Source organism: Mustela lutreola, chromosome 1 (assembly GCF_030435805.1).
Source record: "Mustela lutreola isolate mMusLut2 chromosome 1, mMusLut2.pri, whole genome shotgun sequence".
Classification (NCBI taxonomy): domain Eukaryota; kingdom Metazoa; phylum Chordata; class Mammalia; order Carnivora; family Mustelidae; genus Mustela; species Mustela lutreola.
This window is the reverse complement of record NC_081290.1, coordinates 231,103,007-231,129,609: the sequence shown is the minus strand read 5'-3', so window position 1 is coordinate 231,129,609 and position 26,603 is coordinate 231,103,007. Positions and strand designations below refer to the sequence as shown.

At 38.2% G+C, this 26,603-nt stretch overlaps 1 protein-coding gene across 6 annotated transcripts in view; it reads right to left on the bottom strand.

Annotated features, from left to right (window-relative positions):
- C2CD3 (C2 domain containing 3 centriole elongation regulator) overlaps positions 1–26,603 on the bottom strand; it is a 155,874-nt gene that overhangs the window by 84,777 nt on the left and 44,494 nt on the right. For 5 of the 6 annotated variants that reach the window (XM_059132807.1, XM_059132820.1, XM_059132789.1 and 2 more), the window contains exons 9-16: positions 17,392–17,543; positions 16,680–16,889; positions 15,886–15,998; positions 11,565–11,683; positions 9,703–9,825; positions 6,070–6,564; positions 2,286–2,437; positions 248–494 (exon numbers count right to left, since the gene is read on the bottom strand). In XM_059132807.1, coding sequence (XP_058988790.1) covers positions 248–494; positions 2,286–2,437; positions 6,070–6,564; positions 9,703–9,825; positions 11,565–11,683; positions 15,886–15,998; positions 16,680–16,889; positions 17,392–17,543 — 1,611 coding nt within the window. The remainder of the gene's footprint in view (positions 1–247; positions 495–2,285; positions 2,438–6,069; positions 6,565–9,702; positions 9,826–11,564; positions 11,684–15,885; positions 15,999–16,679; positions 16,890–17,391; positions 17,544–26,603) is intronic. The other variant, XM_059132797.1, reaches the window with a different exon arrangement.

The following is a 26,603-nucleotide window of genomic DNA, read 5'->3' as shown; positions in this document are numbered from 1 at the left end:
ATCTGGGACAATGGTTTCATTAAAACACACAAGATAAAATGAGATTATGAAATTTAAAATTTGCAAATAGATCTTAAGTGCTCTCAACTACACACATAAAAAGGTAAATAGATGAAGTGACTGATAATTTTAAATGGCTTCACTGTGGTTGGTAAACCTTTCACAATGTTACCTATATTAAAGCATCACGTTGTACACTTAAAATGAGATTATGGCTTTTGTAAACAATCAAGTGTTTAGTCACTACCACATTAACAGATGCTGTAGATGGCTGGTCCAAAAAATGGGCTGGCCTAGGACTGAAGGGAGGAAGTGTTCCTTCTTCATTCTTTAATCTCTGCAGTGCCATTATCTGATCTGAAGAACCCATGGCTAAAAAGACACGAAGACTCCCGTTTTGGTGGCCTGAGAACACATCAATCACAGGCATGTAGCTGTCAACAGCAACAACTGGGTATTGAGCATCAAGCAGCAGGCGAGAAATTTTGGGATCTCTAGAGGGAGAGAATATTGCAAATGAAAAAATAACAATCATCAATTATGTCACAGAGCTGCTACTGCATTTCCTACTTGGCTTATTTTCTCAGTTTGTTAAAAATGGGTCTACAAACTAGAAAATACTGGTTTGAAAAACACGACTTTACCATAGCTCATCAAAGAAAAATGATCAGGCAGTTAACTTCCAAATGTAGCAATTTGAAAGCAGAGAATGTCTGATTTATGTCTGTTATCATCATGACCCCAAACCCAGCATCTGGGCTTGTGCACTATCTCAGTACAGGCTTGCTGAATTGCATTACTTTACAGGGAGGAAGAGTGGTCAACATGAAATGGACTTTGGAATCTGGCAGATACGATGTAGATACTATTATCATTAATATTTGCCATCTATAATCCTACCACTGCAAAAGTTGGTATTATCCACCATTAATAGATGAGAAAAAGTCCAAATACTCTTCATTATACCATGCTGAGTCTTAGCTCTGTTACTTGCTGAATGACTCTCAGTAATCAATTTAACCTTTCTAACTCTGTTTCCTCTTCTGTAAAATGTAGGTAATAAAACTTCCATCAAAGGGCAGTTATTAGGATTAGATGAGATAACAAACCTAAAATACCAACTATAATACTTAGTAGGTAAAAGTACTCAGTAACTGAGTAGCTAATGTTTTATGCTCTTTCAGCAAAGAATGGGGTCTAATGAAGTGAGAAGGGAAGGGAAGTATGAGACCACATTAATCATAACTAAAAAAGTGGAAAAAGCCTACAGTTGACAGATGGCATGATTCCAGCAGCACTCCTTAGCCTGACCATGCTTTCTACTGTTACTATTATAAGTATTTCACTGTTCACAGAAGGCTTACCCACTTATTTTCTCACTGGACTGTCACAATTGTGCCATAAGGAAGACAGTGGTGTCTATCATTACCCTCATTTTATAGATGATGAAAAGTCAAAGAGGCTGACTTCTGCAAGTCAAAGGATAAATTTCCTAATTTGTAAAAAGGGGATAATGACAATAGTTTCCCAGGGTTACAGAAAGGCTCTCGTCAACTGCGCCCACAAAAGGGCTCTCCGTAAAATGTAAAACAGCATTTAAAACACAGAACCGTAAGCAGGCTGTTACAAAAGAAGTCAACACTAAAATAACTAAAAATCAGTACCATGAACCAAAAGAAAAAATGAACAGTCTGTAGTGAGGACAGAAATAACCTTCAGATAAATCAATACCCCACTGGGGTGTGGCACAGTGAAAAGTGAGGTACAGTGATCAAATGTGAAGGTCCAAAAGACAACACTCAGTATAGAAATCTTGCAAATAGGTGAAATAAACAGTACTAAAGGTTTTGTGAGAGAGAACTAAACCATTAGTTTTGTGAGGTTAGGATTAGGGTTGGCAGTAGAGCTTCTTGGTGAAGCAGCAGAACTTGCTGGGTTCTAACCCTGGTTCTACTACTTACAATATATATAACAAGTTATTTAAATCCTCTGCGCCTTTGATAACTCATCTGTAAAACGAGAAATAAAAATTACCTGCCTTAGAAAACTCTAATAGGATTAAAGGACTTGATATTTGTGAGGTTCTTAGCACAGGGCCTGAAACATGCTAAGCAGTATTGTAGAACTGTTTTAACACAGGAGAAAGTGAAGCAATTGTGGTAAAATTGAGAAAAGTCCTCTAAGGTTTTATCGGCTAGTTATTTTTGCAAACCAAAAGAATTCCTCTTCAGTCCATACAAAGCTAAAGATGAAAAGTAAAGAACACTCCAAAAGATCCTATTTACTTGAATGACATGTAAAACTGATGGAGGGGGAGTTTCACCAGCCCAAGCAACTTGTCCTGTCCAGGGCTCCGCAATTTGTTCCATGCTTCAATTACCATCACGTTGTTCTTCAGCCTTTCCAGGTATTTGGAAGACAGAGAGACAGGAATCACCTGGGGAGAGGACAATCAAAAAAACAAAAACCCTCACCTGAGACAAAGGATTAATCTATGCTTTTATTCAACAAGTACTAACTGAAAGCTCAATTTGAACTGAAAGCCAAGTATAGTGCTAGGAGCTGAAGACATTAAAATAAAACCTACTCTGTATCCTCAAGAGAAGTCAGTTTGGTGTAAGTGACCAACATATAAAGGCCAAATACAAAATGGTATGAGTTCTCTGATGACAAATCTCATACAGATGGGGCTCTGACGACACAGAGAAGGTTGTGAGACATGTCAATCACTGCCTGCCCACTTCGGCCAAGCCTAGTTCTAAGGCCAAATAACCCATTTGTAAACCCCAGCTGAGAGATACTTTTTTTTTTACTGCCCCCGCCCCATGTTTTTGAAAGAAAGCTGGCTACTGATTAGACAAGTGCTGAGCACCTAATCAAAGGGCAGCCAATCCACGGGTTAGGTGGTATGGCCTAGTGCAAAAAGCTCTGCCCAACAACGTCATGGTGAATAACAAGCTAACTGTTCATCAGTGTAAAATTATTCTAGAACTGGCCTATCAGCTAGCAGCTGAAAGAGAAAGGAAAAGTCACAAAGAGAAGCAGAGATCTGCAGCTAAGAGCGAGTCAGTTAAATTAATGGTAGAATCAAAGGTCCACCAATTTGAAGGGACCCACACTGTAGTATAACTGAATCAGCAGAGGAGATAAGCCCCAGGATAAAACCAACAGAAAATATGAAAGGCAAAAGGGTGAAACCAGAAATGATGTATGGCAAGATGAGAGAAAGCCAAGAGCAGAGAACCTGAGCAGACCTACTTTTGTATCCATCTAAGAAATTTTTTTTTTGAAGATTTTATTTATTTATTTGACAGAGATCACAAGTAGGCATAGAGGCAGGCAGAGAGAGAGAGAGAGAGAGAGAGAGAGGAGGAAGCAGGCTCCCTGCTGAGCAGAGAGCCCGATGCGGGACTCGATCCCAGGACCCTGAGATCATGACCTGAGCCGAAGGCAGCGGCTTAACCCACTGAGCCACCCAGGCGCCCCATCTAAGAAATTTTAATTACATAAGGTACTGAAAGACTCGCGGATCCCCTTACCCAAGAATCCAACACTGCCACTGGATGCAATCAGCAAGAGGTTCTTTATTGTTACGCAGGCGCCTGCGGGTGGTCAGCAGCTCCTGCTAGCTGAGCACACCCGGCTGGGGTGGTGCCGGGTTTTTAGAGACAGGTACAAACAAGTTTTGGGTGGGGCGCAACTGATTGGTTGACAGTTAGAACTTTTGAAAAAGGCATACGTGGAGTTTGCTGATTGGCTTTGGGGACCGGCGCGCGCGAAGAGAGAGGCGGGAAGGGGGAACAAGCTGATTGGTTCTGAGGGCCCGCGCGCGGGAGGAGAGAGGCAGGGAGGGGGAACAAGAAGGGGGAAGGTAGGAATGCCATCATGGCGTCTTCTATTATTTCTATAAGCCAAGCAGTTACAGAAGGGCAAAAGAGCAATTAATAAGCAATTAATAACCTAATTTACGCCTAAAAGCCAGCGGTTCACAGAAAAGCAAACAAGCGGTTAGTTATCCTATCTGTCTACTAAGGGAGGGGTCTTTCTAGGGGAGGGGTCTTTCAGTACCCTGAGTACATTTCTGTTCTGTGAAATAAAAAGAGTGAAACATAGCGACCTAACCTACATTTAGGGAGATTCCAGAGAAAGCTGCTGGCAGAAAGTAACCTTAAATTCTGAAGGATAAACAGAAGTTAATTAGTACAGGGGTGCCTGGGTGGTTCAGTGGATTAAGCCTCTGCCTCCAGCTCAGGTCATGTTTCCAGGGTTCTGGGATTGAAACCTGGCATCGATCTGCCCAGCTGGGAGCCTGCTGCGCCCCCTTTCTCTGACTCTGCCTACTTGTGATCTCTGTCAAATAAATAAATAAAATTTTAGGAAAAAAAAAAAAAAGCAGTTAGCTAGTACAAAAACCTTTAATAGGAGTCATGAAGGTAGAGTAGGAAATGCAAGGCAGAAGGAAAAGTACATGTAAAGACACGGCGGTGGGGCATCTGGGTGGCTCAGTGGGTTAAAGCCTCTGCCTTCGGCTTGGGTCATGGTTCTGGGGTCCTGGGATCGAGCTCCGCATTGGGCTCTCTGCTCGGCAGGGAGCCTGCTTCCTCCTCTCTCTCTGCCTACTTGAGATCTCTGTCTGTCAAATAAATAAATATATAAAAAAAAAAATAAAGACCCGGCAGTAGGGAAAGAGAACGTTTATGAAACCTCAAGTAGCTGAACATAACTGCCACTATCTAGTGTGGAGGGAAGAATTCAGAAGGGAAGACAGTTCTTAAAGGATTTTGCAGTCCACAGTAGACATCTGGATTCTATTCTGAAGGCTATGGGGAAATCACTGAAAAGTTTAAAGCAGGGGAGGAAAATATTCAGGTTAATGTTTTAGAAAGATCATCCTTACTGATACAAAAAGGAATGGATAGGGAAAGACCAGAAAGACTGAAGGCCATTTGTAATAAGAAAGGGGGTGTGAATGAAAGCACTGGCAATTGAGTTTAGGTAAGAAGATTTATTCTGGAGATAATTAAGTTTGCAGCATCTATTGGATTTGGTGAATAATTATGTAATAAAGAGTTGAGGATACCTCTCAGGTTCTGCTTGGGTTTCTGAGTACATTACAATATAAATTAGGGCAGATAGGAGGAGGTGGAACAGATCTGGAAGAAATAATAAAATCAGATTTTGACATATCTGAATTCCTTTTTTATTGAGAAATTAAAATTAAAACCTTTATTGAATATCACTGATTTGGCAGGCGGCACATTAGGTCTAAGCCAAGTGTACAGTGCTTTTGACACATCTGGGGATGATGACCAGCAGTTAGAGAGATCAGAAACCTGATCAGAAAAGCTGGCCTACATGGAAATATGGATTTGGAAGTTATTTTCATAAAAATAATAGCTGAAGCTATGGGAATAGACGTAGTGGCTGTGGGAAAAGAGGACTAGTTTGAAAGAGTACCAAGGAACAATGAACAGGAACAACAGTAATTAAAGGTAAGAGAAAGAAAGAAAGTAAGTGTTGGGGTCACCACTCTTTTCCTACTGGCCCATAGACTGAAAAAGAATACTTGTTGATTCAGGAAGAAAGTCAGAGAGTAGAGTTACAAAAATATCAAGAAAGGAAACAATTTAAGCAAAAGTATCAAATCCTACAGAGAAATCAAGCAAGATAAGTACTAAAATAAGCAGAGGAATAAAGGAGAGAAAAAATATATTAAAAAGTTGACTGAGTGAAGAGTTTGGAGATACAGAAAAGAATGGGGAAAGTTTAATTCTAGAGGAAGCCGAGAGGAATACAATTCAGAACTTGGGCAAAGAAACAGTGGGAAACCATATAAGCTGAGACAGAACACAAGGAAATGAAGACACAAGTTTTAAAATGATGACAATGTCCTTTCCTTTTCCAGTCCCACAGTGGCAATGGATCTACATACATAGATCTACAGACAATTACAAAGGTCTCTCCCAGTCTGAACATTCTAGGTTTCTTTCATAATGGAATTATGATTTGGGAAACACACACGTCTCTGCCCCCATACATCCCTAATGGATATGGAATGTACAAAGTTACCTGTAAAAAGTTAAAGACTGGTTGTGTTGTGCCCCATGCGATGACAGATCTGGTGACTTCCTCTGTGCTGAAAAGTTTGCAATTTAAATAAACATTGCACGGTGGTTGTTTGTCAGACTCTCCAGTAATGAAATCTTTCCCATCTGGAACCATCAACAGCACATGCAATAGCAAAGCAGTCTCTTTTGTTGACCCATTTGTCTGATTTGCTAAATTGTGAGAGGCTGGCACATTCATGAAGGTTGAAGGATTTGATATGACAGGACTTGGTGACTTTGGTTTGGGGAGCACCAAATTTTGCACTTTCTTTGCAGCTTCTTTGTGAATTTGATTGAGGTTCTCTGGATTTTTGGTACAGGTAACATATTGACCAGGTTCTGAAAGTGTCTTATCTGGACTTGTAAGAGCACAAGGTGGGTTATGTTGGGTGCTGCTACTTAATTTAGTATTCACACCAGTGAAATCCTTGTTATCTATAACAAGCTCTATAGTTACCTATAAAACACAAAAGGAAGAGAGTTAGCAAGTATGTCTTCTGAAATCAGAATCAGCATTTTGGAGCCAGAGGCAAATTGGATTGTTAGAAAATAATTAACTCATTCTCAAATACCATAATAGTAAGAACACTAATAGACTGTATATACATTACCTTATTAGGATTAAGAGAAGCTAGCCAGATGATTTATCAATAATACAAGATGAACGTGGAACATCATCTTGTGCTGGAAAATAAGGAAGTGCTCAGAAAAGGATGCAGGCATATTGAAAGGAGAAAGGATACAGAATTCAATCAAAGGAGCTCACATTGGCCAAATCTGGGACAATCTGAGCATCAAAATGAATAATAATAGTAATGGATTAGAACCTATTGAATAATGTAAAAGTCCATGAGTCTATCCCAACAAAAATAAATATGGGAGAAAGGACAACTCTTCTGTATAGTAGAACGCAACTAGTAAAAACATAAGGGAGGAGTTAGAAAATCATCACCTTACAATCATTATAGTGGTAAGTGATACAGATAAACCTCAATGGAGGACAGTCTACAAAATAACAGGCTTTATTTTTAAAAAATATCAAAGTACTCAAAGACAAAGAACGGTTGCAAAACTGTTACAGACTAAAGGAGATTAGAGGGTGCCTGGATGGCTCAGTGGGTTAAGCCTCTGCCTTTGGCTCTGCTCCGGTCATGATCTCAGGGTTCTGGAATAGAGTCCTGCATTGAGCGCTCTGCTCAGCAGGGAGCCTGCTTTCCCCCCTCCTCTGCCTGCTTGTGATCTCTCTCTGTGTGTCAAATAAATAAATAAAATCTTTTTTTTTTTTTTAAAGATTTTATTTATTTACTTGACAGAGAGAGAGATCACAAGGAGGCAGAGAGAGAGGAGGAAGGAGGATCCCTGCTGAGCAGAGAGCCCAATGTGGGGCTCGATCCCAGGACCCTGGGATCATGACCTGAGCTGAAGGCAGAGGCTTTAACCCACTGAGCCACCCAGGCGCCCCAAAATCTTTAAAAAAAAAATAAAGGAGATTAGAGAGAGATGACAAATGTGATAGGTAATCCTGGACTGGAAAAAAAATTCTATAAATGGATGTATTGGCACAACTGGTGAAATCTGCATATGGACTGTGGACATTATCAAGGTTAAGTTGATTTTTATAACTGTACAGTGTTGTGTCTGATCATGTCCTTGTTCTTAGGAAATACAAGAATTTGGGGGGAAAGATGCAAGATGTCTATAACATATTCTCAAATAGTTCAGAACAAAATTGTGTGTGGGTGTGTGTGGGGGGGGATGCAGAGGGAGACAAAGGAAAAAAGACAAGTGAGAAAGGGAGAGACAGGAGGTAGATGATTATAAAGCAAATGTGACAAATGTTAGTAATTGGTGAGTCTCCGTAAAGGGTATGTGAGTTCTTTGTACTATTTTTGCAATTTTTCTCTAAGTTTAAAGTCATTAGGAATAAAAGGGGACTTGCTGTTCCCTCTATTTAAAACCCACAGCAAACTTCTTTCTTGCTATTAATTATGGACAGCAATCTATCTAGAACAGTATTTCCCACAATATAGCCAGGACAAAAACAATTTCTAGTCCATCAGTTCCATTAATTCTTCTTTTCTGATTTTTAAACTTGCAGTCCAGAACTGAACTAGGCAAACAAAAAATAAAACTTTTGATTATGGAAGAGAAATGTAGTGTTAATTTTTCATAATGACAACCACACCAGTCTTTAAAACTAAATGTTATTTATTACTGAGAAGACCAAAAAGTAGGCAGAGAGGGCTTCCAAGAGGAGGCAGTAGGGTGAAAATCAAGATCAAAATCATGGAGGTAAAAACCAGCATGATACCTTATTGATTCTAGGGAAGCTGTAAGTGGATAGGCCAGGACCTTATGGGGAGCCCTGTATTTTTATCTTTTGGATAATGAAGAGCCATGGAAATGTCATAGGTATGGCTGTGATTATTATTATTTTTCTTTCTTTAATATTTTATTTATTCATTGGACAGACAGAGATTACAAGTAGGCAGAGAAGCAGGCAGAGAGAGGAGGAAGCAGGCTCCCCGCTGAGCAGAGAGCCCGACGTGGGGCTCAATCCTAGGACCCTGGGATCATGACCCGAGCCGAAGGCAGAGGCTTTAACCCACTGAGCCACCCAGGTGCCCCTGGCTGTGATTATTTTAAAAGCTCACAAGAACAATAAGACAATGCTATATTGAAGCCACACATTCAAATTGTGCCATCTAAGAAATCCTGTAGCTTCTGAATACAAGGAAAGAACCCTCTCTCCAAAGAATTATACATCAGAATTCATTCCACCAGACCATAAACTCAGTCACTTTTTTCCTTGTTTATATCCAATTAATCTACTCCAAGCCATCAGTTATCTCTTTTCTGGACTAATGTAAGTTTCTATTTTTCTTCTTGTCCCCTACAATGTATTTTCCACAGTTACCTTTTAAAAATGTAAATCAGGGTGCCTAGGTGATGCAGCTGGTTAAACATCTGACTCAGTGTTTTGGTTTACATTGTGATCTCAGGGTTGTGGGACTGAGCCCCACATTGAGCTCCATGCTCAGCATGAAGTCTGCTTCAGATTCCCTCTCCCTCTGCCCCTCCTGCTTGTGCTCGCTCTCTCAAAAAAAAAAAAAAAGGTAATTCAAATGTCACTGTCCCACTTCGATGTCCTTTCTTGGCTCTTATGATAAAATCTAAACCATTTACATAGATCTACAAAGCTCTGAATGATATGGCTTCCACATGCCAGTCCAATCTTATTTTTTACATTCTCCCTCCTGGCTCCCTATCCTATGGCAACGACACTGCTTTAGGGCCTCTGCATGTGTTATTCCCCTTCTTTGGTATGATTTTCCCTCTACTTTTTACTTGGTGCCTCTTCCTCTCCTTCAAATCTTACCTAAAATGTCACTTCTTTAGACCTTCTCTGACCAAAAGCCCCCTACTTTCTCCCACATATTCACTTTCACATTTTACTGTTTATTTCCTTCACAGCAACTCTGCTGCCCTATTTTAACAGAAGTTGCAAGAGGAGAGACTCTGATTTTTCTCATTCAGTGCCAGCCAGTAAGATATACTTCATAATACTTGACTACCTGAATGTGTATCTATGTACCTTAAGGGGGCCCAGTGGAGTCTGACCATTCTCTTGTTGCACTGGAAGCTGGTTACTGAAAGAAAGCAACTCAGACTGAATGACAGTTCGTAAAGGCAGTGATGCAGATCCAATGACTTCTGGCTGAGAGAAGAAGAAAAGAAAAACTTTAGGTTAAATTAAAGACAAGCCACAGGGTATTTTAACTGAAGTGATAACATAGTACAGCTTAGAAAGGAGCCCAGGCTTTATGAAGTAAATAGCTTAACTATTTGACTGAGGCATCTTTAAGTGGCAACCTACATTCTGCCATACTTTCGTCCCCATTCTGGGGGTCACTACTTCTCTCTAGAAGATTATAGAGGGTTTCATGAGTTACCAAGAGGTTGGAAGAAAATCTTTTCTCTATTTTAAGAGTTAGTTCTTTACAAAAAGGGTTCAACTTCAAAACGTGTGAAATTGGGAATATAAACTGGCAACATACTTCTGAACAGCAAATTTGGCATTAAATATTAAATATTTAAATATTCACTCTTAAGCCCAGTAGTTCCACTTCTGGGAATTTATACTACAGAAGTAACAAATACATAAAAAGCTTATAGACAAATATGTATACTTCAAAAATTAACAATTAGAAATAACAAGAGGTCCAATAATCAGGAATTAAGTTAATTACAGCACATTGTTATAATGCAATAATATACAGTCAATAGTGTTTACAAAAAATCTGAAATAATATGAACAGTATGAACAGTATTTACCATGTTTGGTAAAAAGAGGGTGTTAAGTAATATACAGCAAATCTTCAAATATTTATAAACATAATGTTAAATTTTTTAAAAAGCAGGATAAAAAAAACTGTAAATAAAATTATCCCAATACTGTCAAAGATTTGCCAATGTATTGTAACCATTTGAAAAAAAAAACAGATGTGAAACAAACATATTAACAGTTATTTCTTGGTGATGGGATTATAGATAGTTTTTGCTTTTCAGAAATATTTTCTCAAGTTCTCTGCCAAAAACACGTACAACTCTTTTATTAGAAAGAAGCCATTAGCTAGGTGATTCAATGTAAATATACTGAAATATTTGCAGAGGCAGTCTTGAGGTTGTAGAATTATGTGTTTTTCCACCTCTTCTTATTTTAGTATATTCTTCAAAAAGAACTTGTATTAATTATATCCTCTGAAAAGACAAAAAAAAAAAAAAAATACCCTCAAGATACATTCCTCATGCTATCCATACCAAGAGGAGATCAAAGATTAGAAAGATTTCAGTAGTTTTACGAAAGTAAGTTAAAAACTACTCAGGACATAGTTTATCGATTTATGCTGTACCAATTGCAAGTGAATTTTATAAACTTGGAATAAGTTTATAAGATGATCAAAACTGCTATCCACATTGTATTATCTTGGACCTCTATATATTCTACCTGAAAATAAGAAATAGAGTCTCAAATTAAGGCTTATAACCTGTATCAGTTCAAATAGTCCCCTCTCTGTTGCAGGGAATACAGTGAAGAGGTTAAGAACTTAGGGTCTAAAGTCAGAACACGAGGTAGAGTCCTGCCTGGCTTTATCTTTTATTAGCTTGAGTGATCTTAAACGAGTTACTGAACTTCACCAAATCTCAGTTTCTTTGTCTATAAAATAAAGATAATAATGTACCTAATTCACAGAGTTGTAATGATTAAATTTGCTAGTGTGTTTGTGTAGGGTCTTTAGTATATCTTGCTTATAACAAATAGCAAACAGAGATTAGAAACAATAATAAGCAGTGGTTGAGCCTGGAGAAATTCCTAGTTTAGGTAGGAATATAATTTTAAGTATATTCTAATTCCCTAGTGTATTGATAAGGTGAAGGTCAAAATCACTTAAGTACCTTTTTCTGTGGGGTTTTCTTTGTGTAAATTTGGAAAGTGAGGTTGGAATTCCACCAGTGTTCTATCATTGGGCCACCAAAATGTACCGGAAACACAAATCGCTGCTGGAAATTCACCACTGTAAGGAGAACCAAACACATAAGCACATGTCAGTCCACCCAACTACAGCCATCATCAATCTAAGCTTTGACACAACCTGCTTCTCTTTTGATCTAACTAAAATCTCTTTCAGAAGTCTAGTCAGGCACCTGGGTGGGTTAGTCAGTTAAGGGTCTGACTTCTACTCAGGTCATGATCTCAGGGGTCCTGGTTTTGAGCCCTGAAGTCAGTTGGGGTCTGTGCTCATCAGGGAGTCTGCTTGTCCCTCTCCCTCTGCTCTTCCACCTGCTTATACATTCTCTCTCTCATATAAATAAATAAAATCTTAAAAATTAAAAAAAGAAATCTAGTCAGCATAATTTCACAAAAGTGTTAGGGTTGTAGGGATTGAAGGAGCAGAGACAAAGAGAAAACCCTGCATATAGTACAGAGAAGATAAGCAGTGCTCTGTTGCTCTAGTTTTGCTATGAGAAATGAATGTCAAACATAGGCGCTCAGGGGGCGCCTGGGTGGCTCAGTGGGTTAAAGCCTCTGCCTTCAGCTCAGATCATGATCTCAGGGTCCTGGGATCCAGCCCCGGACCAGGCTCTCTGCTCAGCAGGGAGCCTGCTTCCTCCTCTCTCTGCGGCCTCTTTGCCTACTTGTGATCTCTGTCAAATAAATAAATAAATAAACTCTTTATAAAAAAAGAGAGAGAGAAAAAAGGAAATAATGTCCATACAAATACTTGTACAAGAATGTTTATAACAGATTTATTGGTAATAGTTAAAAATTATAAACAACCCAAGTGCTCATCAACAGATGAATGGATAAACAAATTTTGCTATATCTACAGAATGGAACAACGGTCAGAATGGCTGAAATTAACAACACAGGAAAAAAAAAGATGTTGGCAAGGATATGGAGAAAGGGGAACCCTCTTACACTGTGGGAATGCAAATTGGTGCAACCACTCTTTTTTTTTTTTTTAATGTTTTTTTTAAAAAAAAAAAATTTATTTATTTTACAAGTAGGCAGAGAGACAGGCAGAGAGCGCGCGCGCGAGAGAGAGAGAAGGAAGCAGGCTACCTGCTGAGCAGAGAGCCCGATGTGGGACTCGATCCCAGGACCCTGAGATCATGACCTGAGCTGAAGGCAGAGGCTTTAACCCACTGAGCCACCCAGGCGCCCAATCACTCTTGAAGACAGAAAAGAGGTTCCTCAAAAAGTTAAAAATAGAGCTACCCTAAGACCCAGCAATTGTGCTACAAGGTATTTACCTAATGGATACAAATATAGTGATTCCAAGGGGCACATGCACCCCAATGTTTATAGCAGCTATGTCCACAATAGCCAAACTATGGAAAGAGCCCAGATGTCCATCGATAGATGAATGGATAAAATAGAAGATGTAGTATGTGTGTACACACACACACGCACACACACACATGCTGGGATATTATTCAGCCATTAAAAAGTATGAAATCTTGCCATTTGCAATAACTTGGGTAGAACTAGAGGGTATTATGCTAAATGATATATGTCAGTCAGAGAAAGACAAATATCACATGATTTCACTCATATGTGGAATTTAAGAAACAAAACAGATGAACATATGGGAAGGAAAAATTAAAAAAACAACTAAAAACACGGAAGGATACAAACTGTGAGAGACTTAACTCTAGGAAACAAACTGAGGGTTGCTGGAGGTGGGGTAACAGGGTGATGGGCATTAAGGAGGGCACTTGATGGAATGAGCACTGGGTGTTATATGCAACTGATGAATCACTAAATTCTACCTCTAAAAGTAATAATACAGTATATGTTGGTTAAACTGAATTTAAATTATTAAAAATGTAAAGGAAGAGTAAATAAGTATTTTTAATGTTTGTACTGGATATACTCTCATAAATGAGAAATGATGCATGTTCAAAATTTTTCTATTGAATCACCGTTTTTAACAGTAAGACTGAAAACAACCTAAACAGTAATATATTAATAAGAGGTGTTTAAGTTATGGCATAGTCATACAAGGGAATATTATGTGGCCAGAAAGGACTGGGAAGACTGAGTTCTTTATGTCCTGGTATGAAAAAAATTACTAAGATACACTGTTAAAGACAACGTACAGAACAGGGCATAAGGTACACTAATACTTGGATTAAAATGAGAGGGCGAAAAAGGATAAACATACTTGCTTAAATATGCATGAAATACCTTAGGAATAATAGAAAATTTACAACATTGCCTACAAAGATTTTGAACCAAGTGAATGGATTCTATCTAGTTAAAAAAACAAATAAAACAAAGCAAAATAAAAATTTAAAAATCCATCATTACCAGGCTGTACTGGAATGTTACTTGAATGTGTAGGAGAATTAGGACCATATCTTTTACTCTTTAAACTACCTCCCAGAGAAAAATAAATAAATAAATAAACTACCTCCCAGAGAAGGAATTCAATACTGATGAACTGTTCATGGATCAAACTGGATAACCAATGCAAAGAAACTCACAAAATCTGTTATAAAGTTATATAACTGGATAACAGGAACATAAATGTTTATTATATTACCCTTTTACTTTTTTGTATTAGAAACCCTTAAAATAGAAAAAAAAGATAGTATCAAAAGCACATGCAAAAAAAGAAAAAAATTGGGCAAGAGTAAAATTCAAAACATTTGTGCTATAAATGATAGTACTTAGAATCTGAAAGGACAGCCCACTAATGGGAGAAAATACTCAAATTCAAAGCTCTCGCAATAGTTTCATATCCAGAATATGTAACTCATAAGGGCCTTATGTAACTTATAAGGACCTTAGGATATATAAAGGATATATAAAGAATTCTTGTAATCCGGTAACAACTTAAAAATGGACAAAGAATTGCAACAGACATTTCTCTAAGATACACAGACAATAAGCACCGGGAAACACACTCAACACCATTAGTTATTGGGAAATGCAAATCAAAACCACAGTGAGATACTACTTCATAACCCCTAAGATGGCTACAATAAAAAATAATGAAAGATAACGAGGGTTGGTGAGTATGTGGAGTACTGGAAACCTCCACACACTGCCACTGAGAATGTAAAATAGTAGAGCAACTAATGAAAACTGCCTGGCAGTTCTTCAAAAAGTTAAAACATATAGTTGCCATATGACCCAGCAAGTCCACTCTTAGGTATACACTGAAGGGAAATGAAAACATTATATCCGCACAAAAACGTGTACACAAATACTCAGAAAAGCATTCTCCACAATAGCCAAAAAGCAGAAACAGCCCAAATGCCCATCAGCTGAGGAATGGATAACCAAATGTGATAAAGTCATATGATGAAATATTATACAGCCACAATAAAGAAAAAAGTACTGAAACATATCATAACATAGATCAAATTTGAAAATATTATGGTAAGTCAAAGAATCCAGTTACAAAAATCACATACTGTATGATTCCATTTACATGAAATGTTCAGAATGAGTAAAATGATAGACAGAAAATGGATTGGGGTTGTTTAGTGTGGGTGGGGGTAGAGACAGGAAAATGAAGAGTGAATGCTAATGAGTAAGAGATTTCTTTTGGGGGGATGAAAATGTTCTAAAATTAGATCATGATGGTTGTACAGCTCTTTGTATATACAAAAACCACTGAACTCTTCAATGGGTTCAATGAACACTCTAAATGGTTAAATTGTATAATATGTGAATTATATCTTTTTTTTTTTTTTTAAAGATTTTATTTATTTATTTGACAGAGAGAAATCACAAGTAGTTGGAGAGGCAGGCAGAGAGAGAGAGGGAAGCAGGCTCCCTGATGAGCAGAGAGCTCGATGCGGGACTTGATCCCAGGACCCTGAGATCATGACCTGAGCCGAAGGCAGCGGCTTAACCCACTGAGCCACCCAGGCGCCCTGTGAATTTTATCTTGATAAAGTTTTTTAAAAAAGGGAATAAAAGAAAAATGGTAAGAGTCCAGCAAATGTGCTCTAAGCATCAGGAGCTCTGCATTCTAGTCTCAGGTATGTTACTGACTTGCTGCCTTGCAACAGGATAGTCATAGGGCCTCTAGGGCAGTGTCCTCACTTATAAAATAAAAGAATGGCGGTAGATTCACTTCACAACTCTTTCTAACTCTGTGATTTTATGGTACTATAAAAGTCAGATGAATATTTAGGGATTGAAAAATTCTTCCACAGTAAAAATGTCTAAGGAAGAGAAAACTAGTCTTTCTCTTACTTCCATCTGTAATTTTACTGGAGGCAAGTCGAACGACCTCGGTGATCAAAGCTGTCTTTCCCAATCCATTTTTAGAAAAGCCCACAGGAAAGTGATATTCCACAAAGAAGGTGCTAAAAATCAAAACCAAAAAAAGTGATTTAAACATAAACCAACTAACAAATGAATATATTTATTATTTGATCAATCCTACATATCTTTCAATGTCCTATATTCAGCATCTCAGATCCTCAGAGGACCTATCTGGTCTCTTGAAAGCCTTCACCAATCCTATCAGGCAAGTTTTACCTTGTGCTCACATAGTTTACTTACTGTCTTTTACCTATCTATTATTGAGACATAACTGACATATAACATATTAGTTTCAGGCTATAACAATGATTTGATATTTGTAGAAGCTGGAAAATTATCACTGAATGTCTACAAATCTTCCAAAGTATTTTTTAATATAAAACACCTATTTTGCATCCTACAGCCTCTTAAATATGTCTGTATTGTGCTGACTGTAAAGTATATAACAACAGAGTCAGGGTCTCAATTTCCTTTTTTCTCACACTTACCTAGTATTGGTCTTGACACCTAGTGAGGAATTCATTTTTGAAAACATTTTTGTTGATGGATTCATATTAAAGTAACTTATAAATCATAAAATGTTATACAATTATTTATTTTATAATTTTATTTTTTATCATGTTATATATTTTTATATATTATATATATTATTTATTAATTACTATTACCATCACACACATTCCAGAAATATCAAATTTAGCTTTTCCATGTTAGAGACGTACCGCTTTTTTATTGCTGTCAGCTTAAGTGGTCTGCCAGAAAAGCTTTTCTTGCCAGGGGTCATCTGGAGACTATCTGGAGGAACGATCATTGTTTCGATGATGATTCTGACTGAATGTGTTCTACCCAAAAGGGCCAATCTATCCACACTTAGTGTCATCACTTGGGCATCTTCTGGAGTTTCTGATATCATCTGTTGTTCAACCAAATTTCTGAAAGGAGTTCACATAGACAGTAAAACAGACATTCCAAAGCCCAGCATGAAAGAGGAAAAAGAGGAAAGAGGAAGGGCAGTCAAGTATCTAATTCACAAGTTATCAAGGACTAAGAGATGACTTTAATCAATAGAATTCCGGTCCTAACCCAGAGTGAAAGAAATTTCAAAAAATGCAAAACCATTCTTCTAATATAAAGACTTATCTCCACACAAGTATAGAAACGGATGTTACAGAATTAGGTTTTCTTTTTTCTTTTTCCAAGATTTTATTTATTTATTTGGCAGAGAGACAGCCAGAGAGGAAACACAAGCAGGGGGAGCAGCAGGTAGAGGGAGAAGCAGGCTCCCTGGGAGCCTAATGTGGGGCTCGATCCCAGGACCCTGGGATCATGACCTGAGCCCAAGGCAGATGCTCCAACCCACTGAGCCACCCAGGCGCCCCTAGGAGATCTTGTAAAAATAATCTTCCTTTGCTTTTTCCTCAATCATAGCCTCACCTATTTTTCTTGCCCGCTGCCCTTTTCTTCAACTTAGGATCACTTGACTCCACAAGCTTAGGAGATTTGGCAAGAGCTTTTGACTGGTTCATTTTTTTAGAAGCGACAATATCATCTTCACTGAAGAAATCACTGATGCTGGTATCGGATTTCTATGGGGGGAAGAAACAAAAAGAGAGGCACTAAAAAAAAATTGTTTTAGGGAGAGTGGTAATGAAAACATTTCTCTAAAGGTAATCAAATTCTTCTCTGGGATTACTGATGCCAGGGAGATAATCCCACAATTCTCCTGGTATATAAAAATAACCTACAAATTCAGTTCAAAGAAAATAAATGAAAATAGACTCTTCTTTCAAATTTCAAATCATTACTTATATACTATCTATTATGTATCTAGTACCAAAGCCAGATACCAAAGCCTGTATTTCTATCACAGTTTGAGGCAAAATGGAACAATGTCACCTAATTAAGAATTTTAGGAACCAAACACAGTTTCATAATGCTAAATTTCTAAGCTCTGGATGTTATTCAATATTAAGAACATCAAACCCTGGAAAAGGACATGTACATTTTAACTCCCTAATCTTTCACTGCATCATGGTCTATTGGTTCACTCCTCATCAGCCAATCTTTTCTAAGATTATTTTGGTCAAATGGCATGGGGGATTATACAGTGCCATTCATAAACTCATTCCTTTATTCATTAAGTACTCACTGAGTACACTCAATATTCATCAGGCTTTGTTGTACTGGTAATACAAAGATAATGCAGACATGGTCTTGTTCTTGAGAAAGTGTATCATAAAACACTGCCTGAATGTCCCAGGATCCTGTGGAAATCTGGGCAATAAATTCTGCTTGGAGAAGTGTACAATGGTTTCTTCAGAGAGGTAATCAGCTGATTTTTAAAGAATAAAGAGTTTATCAGATGTATAAAAGCATTTCAATATTCGAAGTAGAAGAATCAGTATAAGCAAAAAATACAGAGATTAAAAAAAAGAACTACAATGTTTGTGGAGTGATGAGACAATCAGTATGACTGGAGGGTAAAGGACAAATGTGGGAGATAAGGTTAGGGAGGTAAGTCAAGATCAGATTCTAATGCATAACTAAGGCTTATGAGATGATGTCATTATTTATAAGTAATAAACACTCCTAAGCATTTATATCATGATGTATAAAAGAAAACATTATCATATTGGGCTAGATAGATAATTAAATGAAATAATGAATTTGAAACATTTGGCACAGTACTCAAAAATAATAGATAAGAAGCAAGATGGTGGAGGAGTATGAGACTGAAATATCATTAGGTCCCAGGAGTTAAGCTAGATAGTTATCAAATCATTCTGAACACCTACAAACCCAACAGGAGATAGAGAAGAAGAGCAGCAATTCTAGGAACAGAAAATAAACTACTTTCTGGAAGGTAGGATGTGTGGAGAAGTGAATCTGAAGCCAGGGGGGAGGGGCTGGCTCCCCACAAGTGGTAGAGCAGCAGAGCACAAAATCAAGAGATTTTAGAAGTCTGCTCTGCTGAGGGACGCTGCACCTGTGGCTAAGCGTGGAGTGAAATCCTTGCTGAGACCATGTGGTCTCAGGTCCCACAAGGTCACAGAAAGACTGGGGTGTCTGAATGTGGCAGAGCTCCCAGGTATTGGAGACGGGAAGCCGGTTTCAGAGATGGAGCTGAAGAGTATGTTCTCAGCTAGCGGTTACCTTAAATTGTGATCTGAGGAAGAGTCGGGCCACTGCTCTTTGAGCAGGGACCCACAAGTGGCAGACCCAGAGAGACCTCCTGCTTCCTCCTCAGGGAGGAGCAGCACAGGAGCACACAGCAGGAGTCTGCTGGGTTTGGAAACTCCAAACAGGGCTATGTGCCTGAGACAGAAATGCTTGGGTCACAAGCCAGGTGAGCATGGAGTATGGCCAGACACCAGGGAGACAGGAGGGATTCACTACTTTTCTCTGAGGGTACACTGAGGAGTGAGGCCCCCCGCTCTCGACTTGGACGGCTGGAGACTGGGTGGCTGCTATTTTTATTCCCGTTCTCCAAAGCTCTACAGAAAGCGTTCAGGGAACAAAAGCTACTAAGAGCGAACATGAGCAGATTACTTAGCCTGATCCCTGGCAAGGGTGGTGCAATTCCACCTCAGGCAAAGACATTTGAGAATCATTGTAACAGGCCCTTCCCTCAGAAGATCAGCAAGAACATGTAGCCAAGACCAAGTTAACTGATCAATGAGAACTGTGGAACTCCAGAGCTAGGGGAAAGCAACACATTAGAATTCATGGCTTTTTTCCTATGATCCTTTAGTCTTGCAAAGTTAAATTTTTTTTTTAAAAGTTAAATTTTTTTAATTTAATTTTTTTCTTACTCTATTTTTTAACTTTTCCTCTTTTAACATTTTTAAACTATTTTATCTTATCAATACTTTTAAAAAATCTTTTAAAATTTTCATAGTTATAGTCATATTTTATCCCTTCATTGTATTTACCCTTATGTTCTGTATACATACTTTTTTTTCTTTAAAATTTTGGGATACAATTTCTTCTAATCAAAATATACCTTAAATCTAGCACATGGCTTTGTTTTAGTCTCCAGCCTGATCACATTCTCTCCTCCTTTTTTTCTTTTTCCAACCAACTTATCTTATCAATTCCTTTTTAGAATCTTTTTATATTTTCATCTTTAGAGTCATATTCCATCTCTTCACCATATTTACCCTTATTTGTGTGTGTATGTGTATATATATATATATATTTTTTTCCTTTCCTTGAACTTTCAGAGGTAGTTTCTTCTAAGAGATCAGAATACACCCAAAATCAAATGGGTGGCTCTGTTCCATTCACCAGTCTAATATGTATGTATGTATGTATGAATGTATGTATATATTTTTCCCCCCTCCTTTTCCTCTCCCCCCATTTCGGGTCTCTTCTGATTTGGTTAGGGTATATTTTTCTGGAGTCTTTGAGACCCTTGCAGTATTTTGTTTCCACATTCATCTATTCTTATCTGGATAAAATGACAAGGCAGAAAAACTCACCACAAAAAAAAAAAATAACAAGAAGCAGTACTGACGACTAGGGACCTAATCAATACAGACATAATAATACATTAGAACTAGAGTTCAGAATGACGACTATCAAGGTACTAGCTGGGCTTGAAAAAAGCATGGAAGATATTAGAGAATCCCTTTCTTGAGAAATAAAAGAACTAAAGTCCAACCAAGTTGAAATAAAAAAAGCTTTTAATAAGGTGCAATAAAAAATGGAGGCTGTTATTCCTAGGATAAATGAGGCAAAAGAGAGAATTAGTGATATAGAAGACCAAATGATGGAGAATAAAGAAGCTGAACAAAAGAGAGACAACTACTGGACTATGAGGGGAGAATTCGAGAGACTAGTGACCCCATAAGATGAAGCAAAACTGGAATAACTTGGATCCCAGAAGATGAAGACAGACAGAGAGGGGCAGAAGGTATACTGGAGCAAATGAGAGAATCTCCCTAATATGGCAAAGGGAACAGGCTTCAAAATCCAGTAGGCACAGAAAGCCCCCTCAAAATCAACAAAAATAGGTCCACACACCCTCATCTAGTTGTAAAACTCACAAGTCTTAGTGACAAAGAAAATCTTGAAAGCGGCTTGGGACAAGAGGTCTGTAATATACAATGGTAGAAATATTAGATTGGCATCAGACTTATCCACAGAGACCTGGCAGGCCAGAAAGGACTGGCATGATATATTCAGAGCACTAAACGAGAAAAATATGCAGCCAAGAATACTATATCCAGCTAGGCTATCATTGAAAATAGAAGGAGAGGGGTGTCTGGGTGGCTCAGTGGGTTAAAGCCTCTGCCTTCAGCTCAGGTCATGATCCCAGGGTCCTGGGATCAAGCCCCACATCGGGCTCTCTGCTTACCAGGGAGCTTGCTTCCTCCCCTCTCTCTGCTTGCCTCTCTGCCTACTTGTGATCTGTCTGTCAAGTAAATGGATAAAATCTTAAAAAAAAAAAAAGAAAGAAAGAAAATAGAAGGAATGATAAAAAGCTCTCAGGACAAACAAACATTAAAAGAATTTGCAGGAATCTCTCTCTACCTGCCTCTCCGTCTACTTGTGATTTCTCTCTGTCAAATAAATAAATAAAAATCTTTAAAAAAAAAAAAAAAAAAAAAAAAAAAAGGGGCGCCTGGGTGGCTCAGTGGGTTGAGCCGCTGCCTTCGGCTCAGGTCATGATCTCAGGGTCATGGGATCGAGTCCCGCATCGGGCTCTCTGCTCAGCAGGGAGCCTGCTTCCCTTCCTCTCTCTCTACCTGCCTCTCCGTCTACTTGTGATTTCTCTCTGTCAAATAAATAAATAAAAATCTTTAAAAAAATAAATAAATAAATAAATAAATAAATAAATAAAAGAATTTGCAGGAAGAGATTATGCTGAGTGAAATAAGTCAAGCAGAGAGAGTCAATTATCATATGGTTTCACTTATTTGTGAAGCATAACAAATATCATGGAGGACAATAGGTGTTATAGAGGAGAAGGGAGTTGGGGGAAATTGGAAGGGGAGGTGAACCATGAGAGACTATGGACTCTGAAAAACAATCTGAGGGTTTTGAAGGGGCGGGGGTGGGACGTTGGGGGATCCAGGTGTGGGTATTGGAGAGGGCACGGATTGCTTGGAAAACTGGGTGTGGTGCAAAACTAATGAATACTGTTACGCTGAAAAAATAAAAAAGTAATTAAAAATAAATAAATAAATAAATAAATAAAATCTTAAAAAAAAAAAAAAAAAAAAAAAAGAATTTGCAAACACCAGGGGCACCTGGGTGGCTCAGCAGGTTAAAGCCTCTGCCTTGGCTCAGGTCATGAGCCCAGGGTCCTGGGATTGAGCCCCGCATCGGGCTCTCTGCTTAGCAGGGAGCCTGCTTCCTCCTCTCTCTCTCTGCCTACTTGTAACCTCTCTCTGTCAAATAAATAAATAAAATCTTAAAAAAAAAAAAAAAAAAAAAAAAGAATTTGCAAACACCAGACCAGCCCTACAGGACATATTGAAAGGGATCCTTTAAGCAAAGAGAGACCTTAAAAGTAATAGACCCGAAAGGAACAGAGACAATATACAGTAACAGTCACCTTACAGGCAATACAATGGCACTAAATTTATATCTTTCAATAGTTATCCTGAATGTAGAGGCTAAATGCCCTAATCAAAGTCACAGGGTATCAGAACGGATAAAAAAACAAGACCCATCGATATGCTGTCTACAAGAAACTCATTTTAGACCCAAAGACACCTCCAGATTTAAAGTGAGGGGGTGGAAAACAATTTACCATGCTAATGGACATCAAAAGAAAGTTGGGGTGGCAATCCTTATATCAGACAAATTAGATTTTAAGCCAAAGACTATAATAAGAGATGAGGAAGGATATTATATCATACTTAAATGGTCTGTCCAATAAGAAGTTCTAACAATTTTAAGTATCTATGCCCCTAACATGGGAGCAGCCAATTATATAAGACAATTAGTAACAAAAGCAAAGAATTTCATCAACAATAATACAATAATAGTAGGGGACTTTAACAACCCCCTCACTGAAATGGACAGATCATCTAAGAAAATACAACAAGGAAATAAACGCTTTAAATGACACACCGGACCAGATGGACACTACAGATATATTCAGAGTATTCCATCCCAAAGCAACAGAATACACATTCTTCTCTAGTGCACATGGAACATTCTCTAGAACAGATCACATCCTGGGTCACAAATCAGGGCTCAACCAGTACCAAAAGATTGGGATCATTCCCTGCATATTTTCAGACCACAATACTCTGAAAGTAGAATTCAATCACAAGAGGAAAGTTGGAAAGAACTCAAATATATGGAGGCTAAAGAGCATTCTACTAAAGAATGAATGGGTCAACCAGGAAATTAAAGAAAAATTTAAGAAATTCATGGGAACAAATGAAAATGAAAACACAACTGTTCAGAATCTTTGGGACACAGCAAAGGAGGTCCTGAGAGGAAAGTATAGTAATACAAGCCTTTGTCAAGAAACAATGTCTCAAGTATACAACCTAAACCTACACCTAAAGGAGCTGGAGAAAGAACAACAAAGAAAGCCTAAACCCGCAGGAGAAGAGAAATAATAAAGATGAGAGCAGAAATCAATGAAATAGAAACCAAAAGAACAGTAGAACAAATCAATGAAACTGGGAGCTGGTTCTTTGAAAGAATTAATAAGATTCATAAACCCCTGGCCAGACTTATCAAAAAGAAAAGAGAAAGGACCCAAATTATAAAATCATGAATGAAAGAGAAGAGATCACAACCAACACCAAAGAAATACAAACAATTTTAAGAACATATTATGAGCAACTATATGCCAGCAAATTGGACAATCTGGAAGAAATGGATGCACTCCTAGAGACATATAAACTACCAAAACTGAACCAGGAAGAAATAGAAAACCTGACCAGACCCATAACCAGTAAGAAATTGAAGCAGTCATCAAAAATCTCCCAACAAACGGGCCCAGGGCCAGACGGCTTCTGGACATTACAGATATACTGGGGAATATATCTATATATATATGTTTGGAATTCTACCAAACATTTAAAGAAGAATTAATACCTATTCTCCTGAAACTGTTCCAAAAAAATAGAAATGGATAGAAAACTTCCAAACTCATTTTATGAGGCAGCATTACCTTGATCCCCAAACCAGACAAAGACCCCATCAAAAAGGTGACTTACCACTATCCTTGAACACGGATGCAAAAATTCTCACCAAAAAACCAGCCAGTAGGATCCAACAGTATATTAAAAGGATGATTTACCATGACCACATGGGATTTATTCCTGGGCTGCAAGGCTGGTTCAACATCCAGATATCAATCAATGTGATATAATACATTAATAAAAGAAAGAATAAGGGCGCCTGGGTGGCTCAGTGGGTTAGGCCGCTGCCTTCGGCTCAGGTCATGATCCCAGGGTCCTGGGATCGAGTCCCGCATCGGGCTCTCTGCTCAGCGAGGAGCCTGCTTCCCTCTCTCTCTCTCTCTGCCTGCCTCTCTGTCTACTTGTAATCTCTGTCTGTCAAATAAACAAATAAAATCTTTAAAAAAAAAAAAAAAAAAAAGAAAGAATAAGAACTATATGATACTCTCAATAGATGCTGAAAAGCATTTGACAAAGTACAGCATTCATTCTTCATCAAAACTCTTCACAGTGTAGGGATAGAGGGTACATACCTCAGTATCATCAAAGCCATCTATGAAAAATCCACAGTGAATACCATTCTCAATGGGGAAAAATTGAGAGCTTTTCCCCTAAGGTCAGGAACATGGCAGGGATGTACATTATCACCACTGCTATTCAACATAGTATTAGAAGTCCACGCCTCGGCAATCAGACAATGAAAAGAAATAAAAGCCATTCAAATTGGCAAAGAAGTCGTCTCTCAGTTTTGCAGATGATATGATACTTTATGTGGGTTTTATGTGGAAAACCCAAAAGACTCCACTCCAAAACTCCACTCACACAGGAATTCAGTGAAGTGCCAGGATATAAAATAAACGCACAGAAATCAGTTGCATTTCTATACACCAACAGCAAGACAGAAGAAAGAGAAATTAAGGAGTCCATCCCATTTACAATTGCACCCAAAACCATAAGGTACCTAGGAATAAACCTAACAAAAGAGGCAAACAATCTGTACTCAGAAACTATAAAGTACTCATGAACAAAACTGAGGAAGACATGAAGAAATGGAAAAACGTTCCATGCTCATAGATTGGAAGAACAAATATTGTGAAAATGTCTATGCTACCTAAAGCAATCTATACATTTAATGCAATCCCTATCAAAATACTATCAATTTTTTCCAAAGAAATGGAACAAATTATCCTAAAATTCATAGGAAACCAGAAAAGACCCCAAATAGCCAGAGGAATGTTGAAAAAGAAAGCCAAAGTTGGTGGCATCACAATTCCAGATTTTAAGCTCTATTACAAAGCTGTAATCAAGACAGTATGGTACTGACAGAAAAAAGGACACAGATCAATGGAACAGAATAGAATTTGTTGTCTCTTCAACAAATGGTGTTGGGAAGATTGGATAGCCACATGCAGAAGAATGAAACTGGACCATTTCCTTATACCACACACAAAAATAGACTAAAAATGGATGAAAGACCTCCATGTGAGACAGGAATCCATCAAAATCCTTAAGGAGAATACAGGCAGTAACCTCTTTCATCTCAGCTGCAGCAACTTTTTCTTAGAAAAATCACCAAAGGCAAGGGAAGCAAGGGCAAAAATGAACTACTGGGACTTCATCAAGATCAAAAGCTTTTGCACAGCAAAAAGGAAAGTCAACAAAACCAAAAGACAACTGACAGAATGGGAGAAGATATTTGCTAGTGACATATCGATAAACGGCTAGTATCCAAAATCTGTAAAAAAATTTATCAAACTCGGGGGGTGGGGTTATGGACACTGGGGAGGGTATGTGCTTTGGTGAGTGCTGTGAAGTGTGTAAACCTGGCGATTCACAGACCTGTACCCCTGGGGATAAAAATATATGTTTATAAAAAATAAAAATTTAAAAAAAATGCTAAAAAATTATAAAAAAGCAAAAAAAATTTATCAAACTCAACACCTAAAGAACAAATAATCCCATCATGAAATGGGCAAAAGACATGAACAGATATTTCTGCAAAGAAGACATCAAGATGGCTAAGAGACACATGAAAAAGTGCTCTGCATCACTCAGCATCAGGGAAATATAAGTCAAAACCACAATGAGATACCACCTCACACCAGTCAGAATGGTAAAATTAACAGTCAGGAAACAACAGATATTGGAGAGGATGCTGAGAAGGGGGAGCTCTCCTACACTGTTGGTGGGAATGCAAACTGGTGCAGCCACTCTGGAAAACAACATGGAGATTCCTCAAAAAGTTGAAAATAGAGCTACCCTATGACCCAGCAATCACACTACTGGGTATCTACCTTAAAGATACAAATGTAGTGATCTGGGACACCTGGGTGGCTCAGTGGGTTAAGCCTCTGTCTTCGGCTCAGGTCATGGTCCCAGGGTTTTGGGATCGAGCCCTGCATGGGGCTCTCTGCTCAGCGGGAAGCCTGCTTCTCCCTCTCTCTCTGCCTACTTGTGATCTCTCTCTATGGCAAATAAATAAATAAATAATCT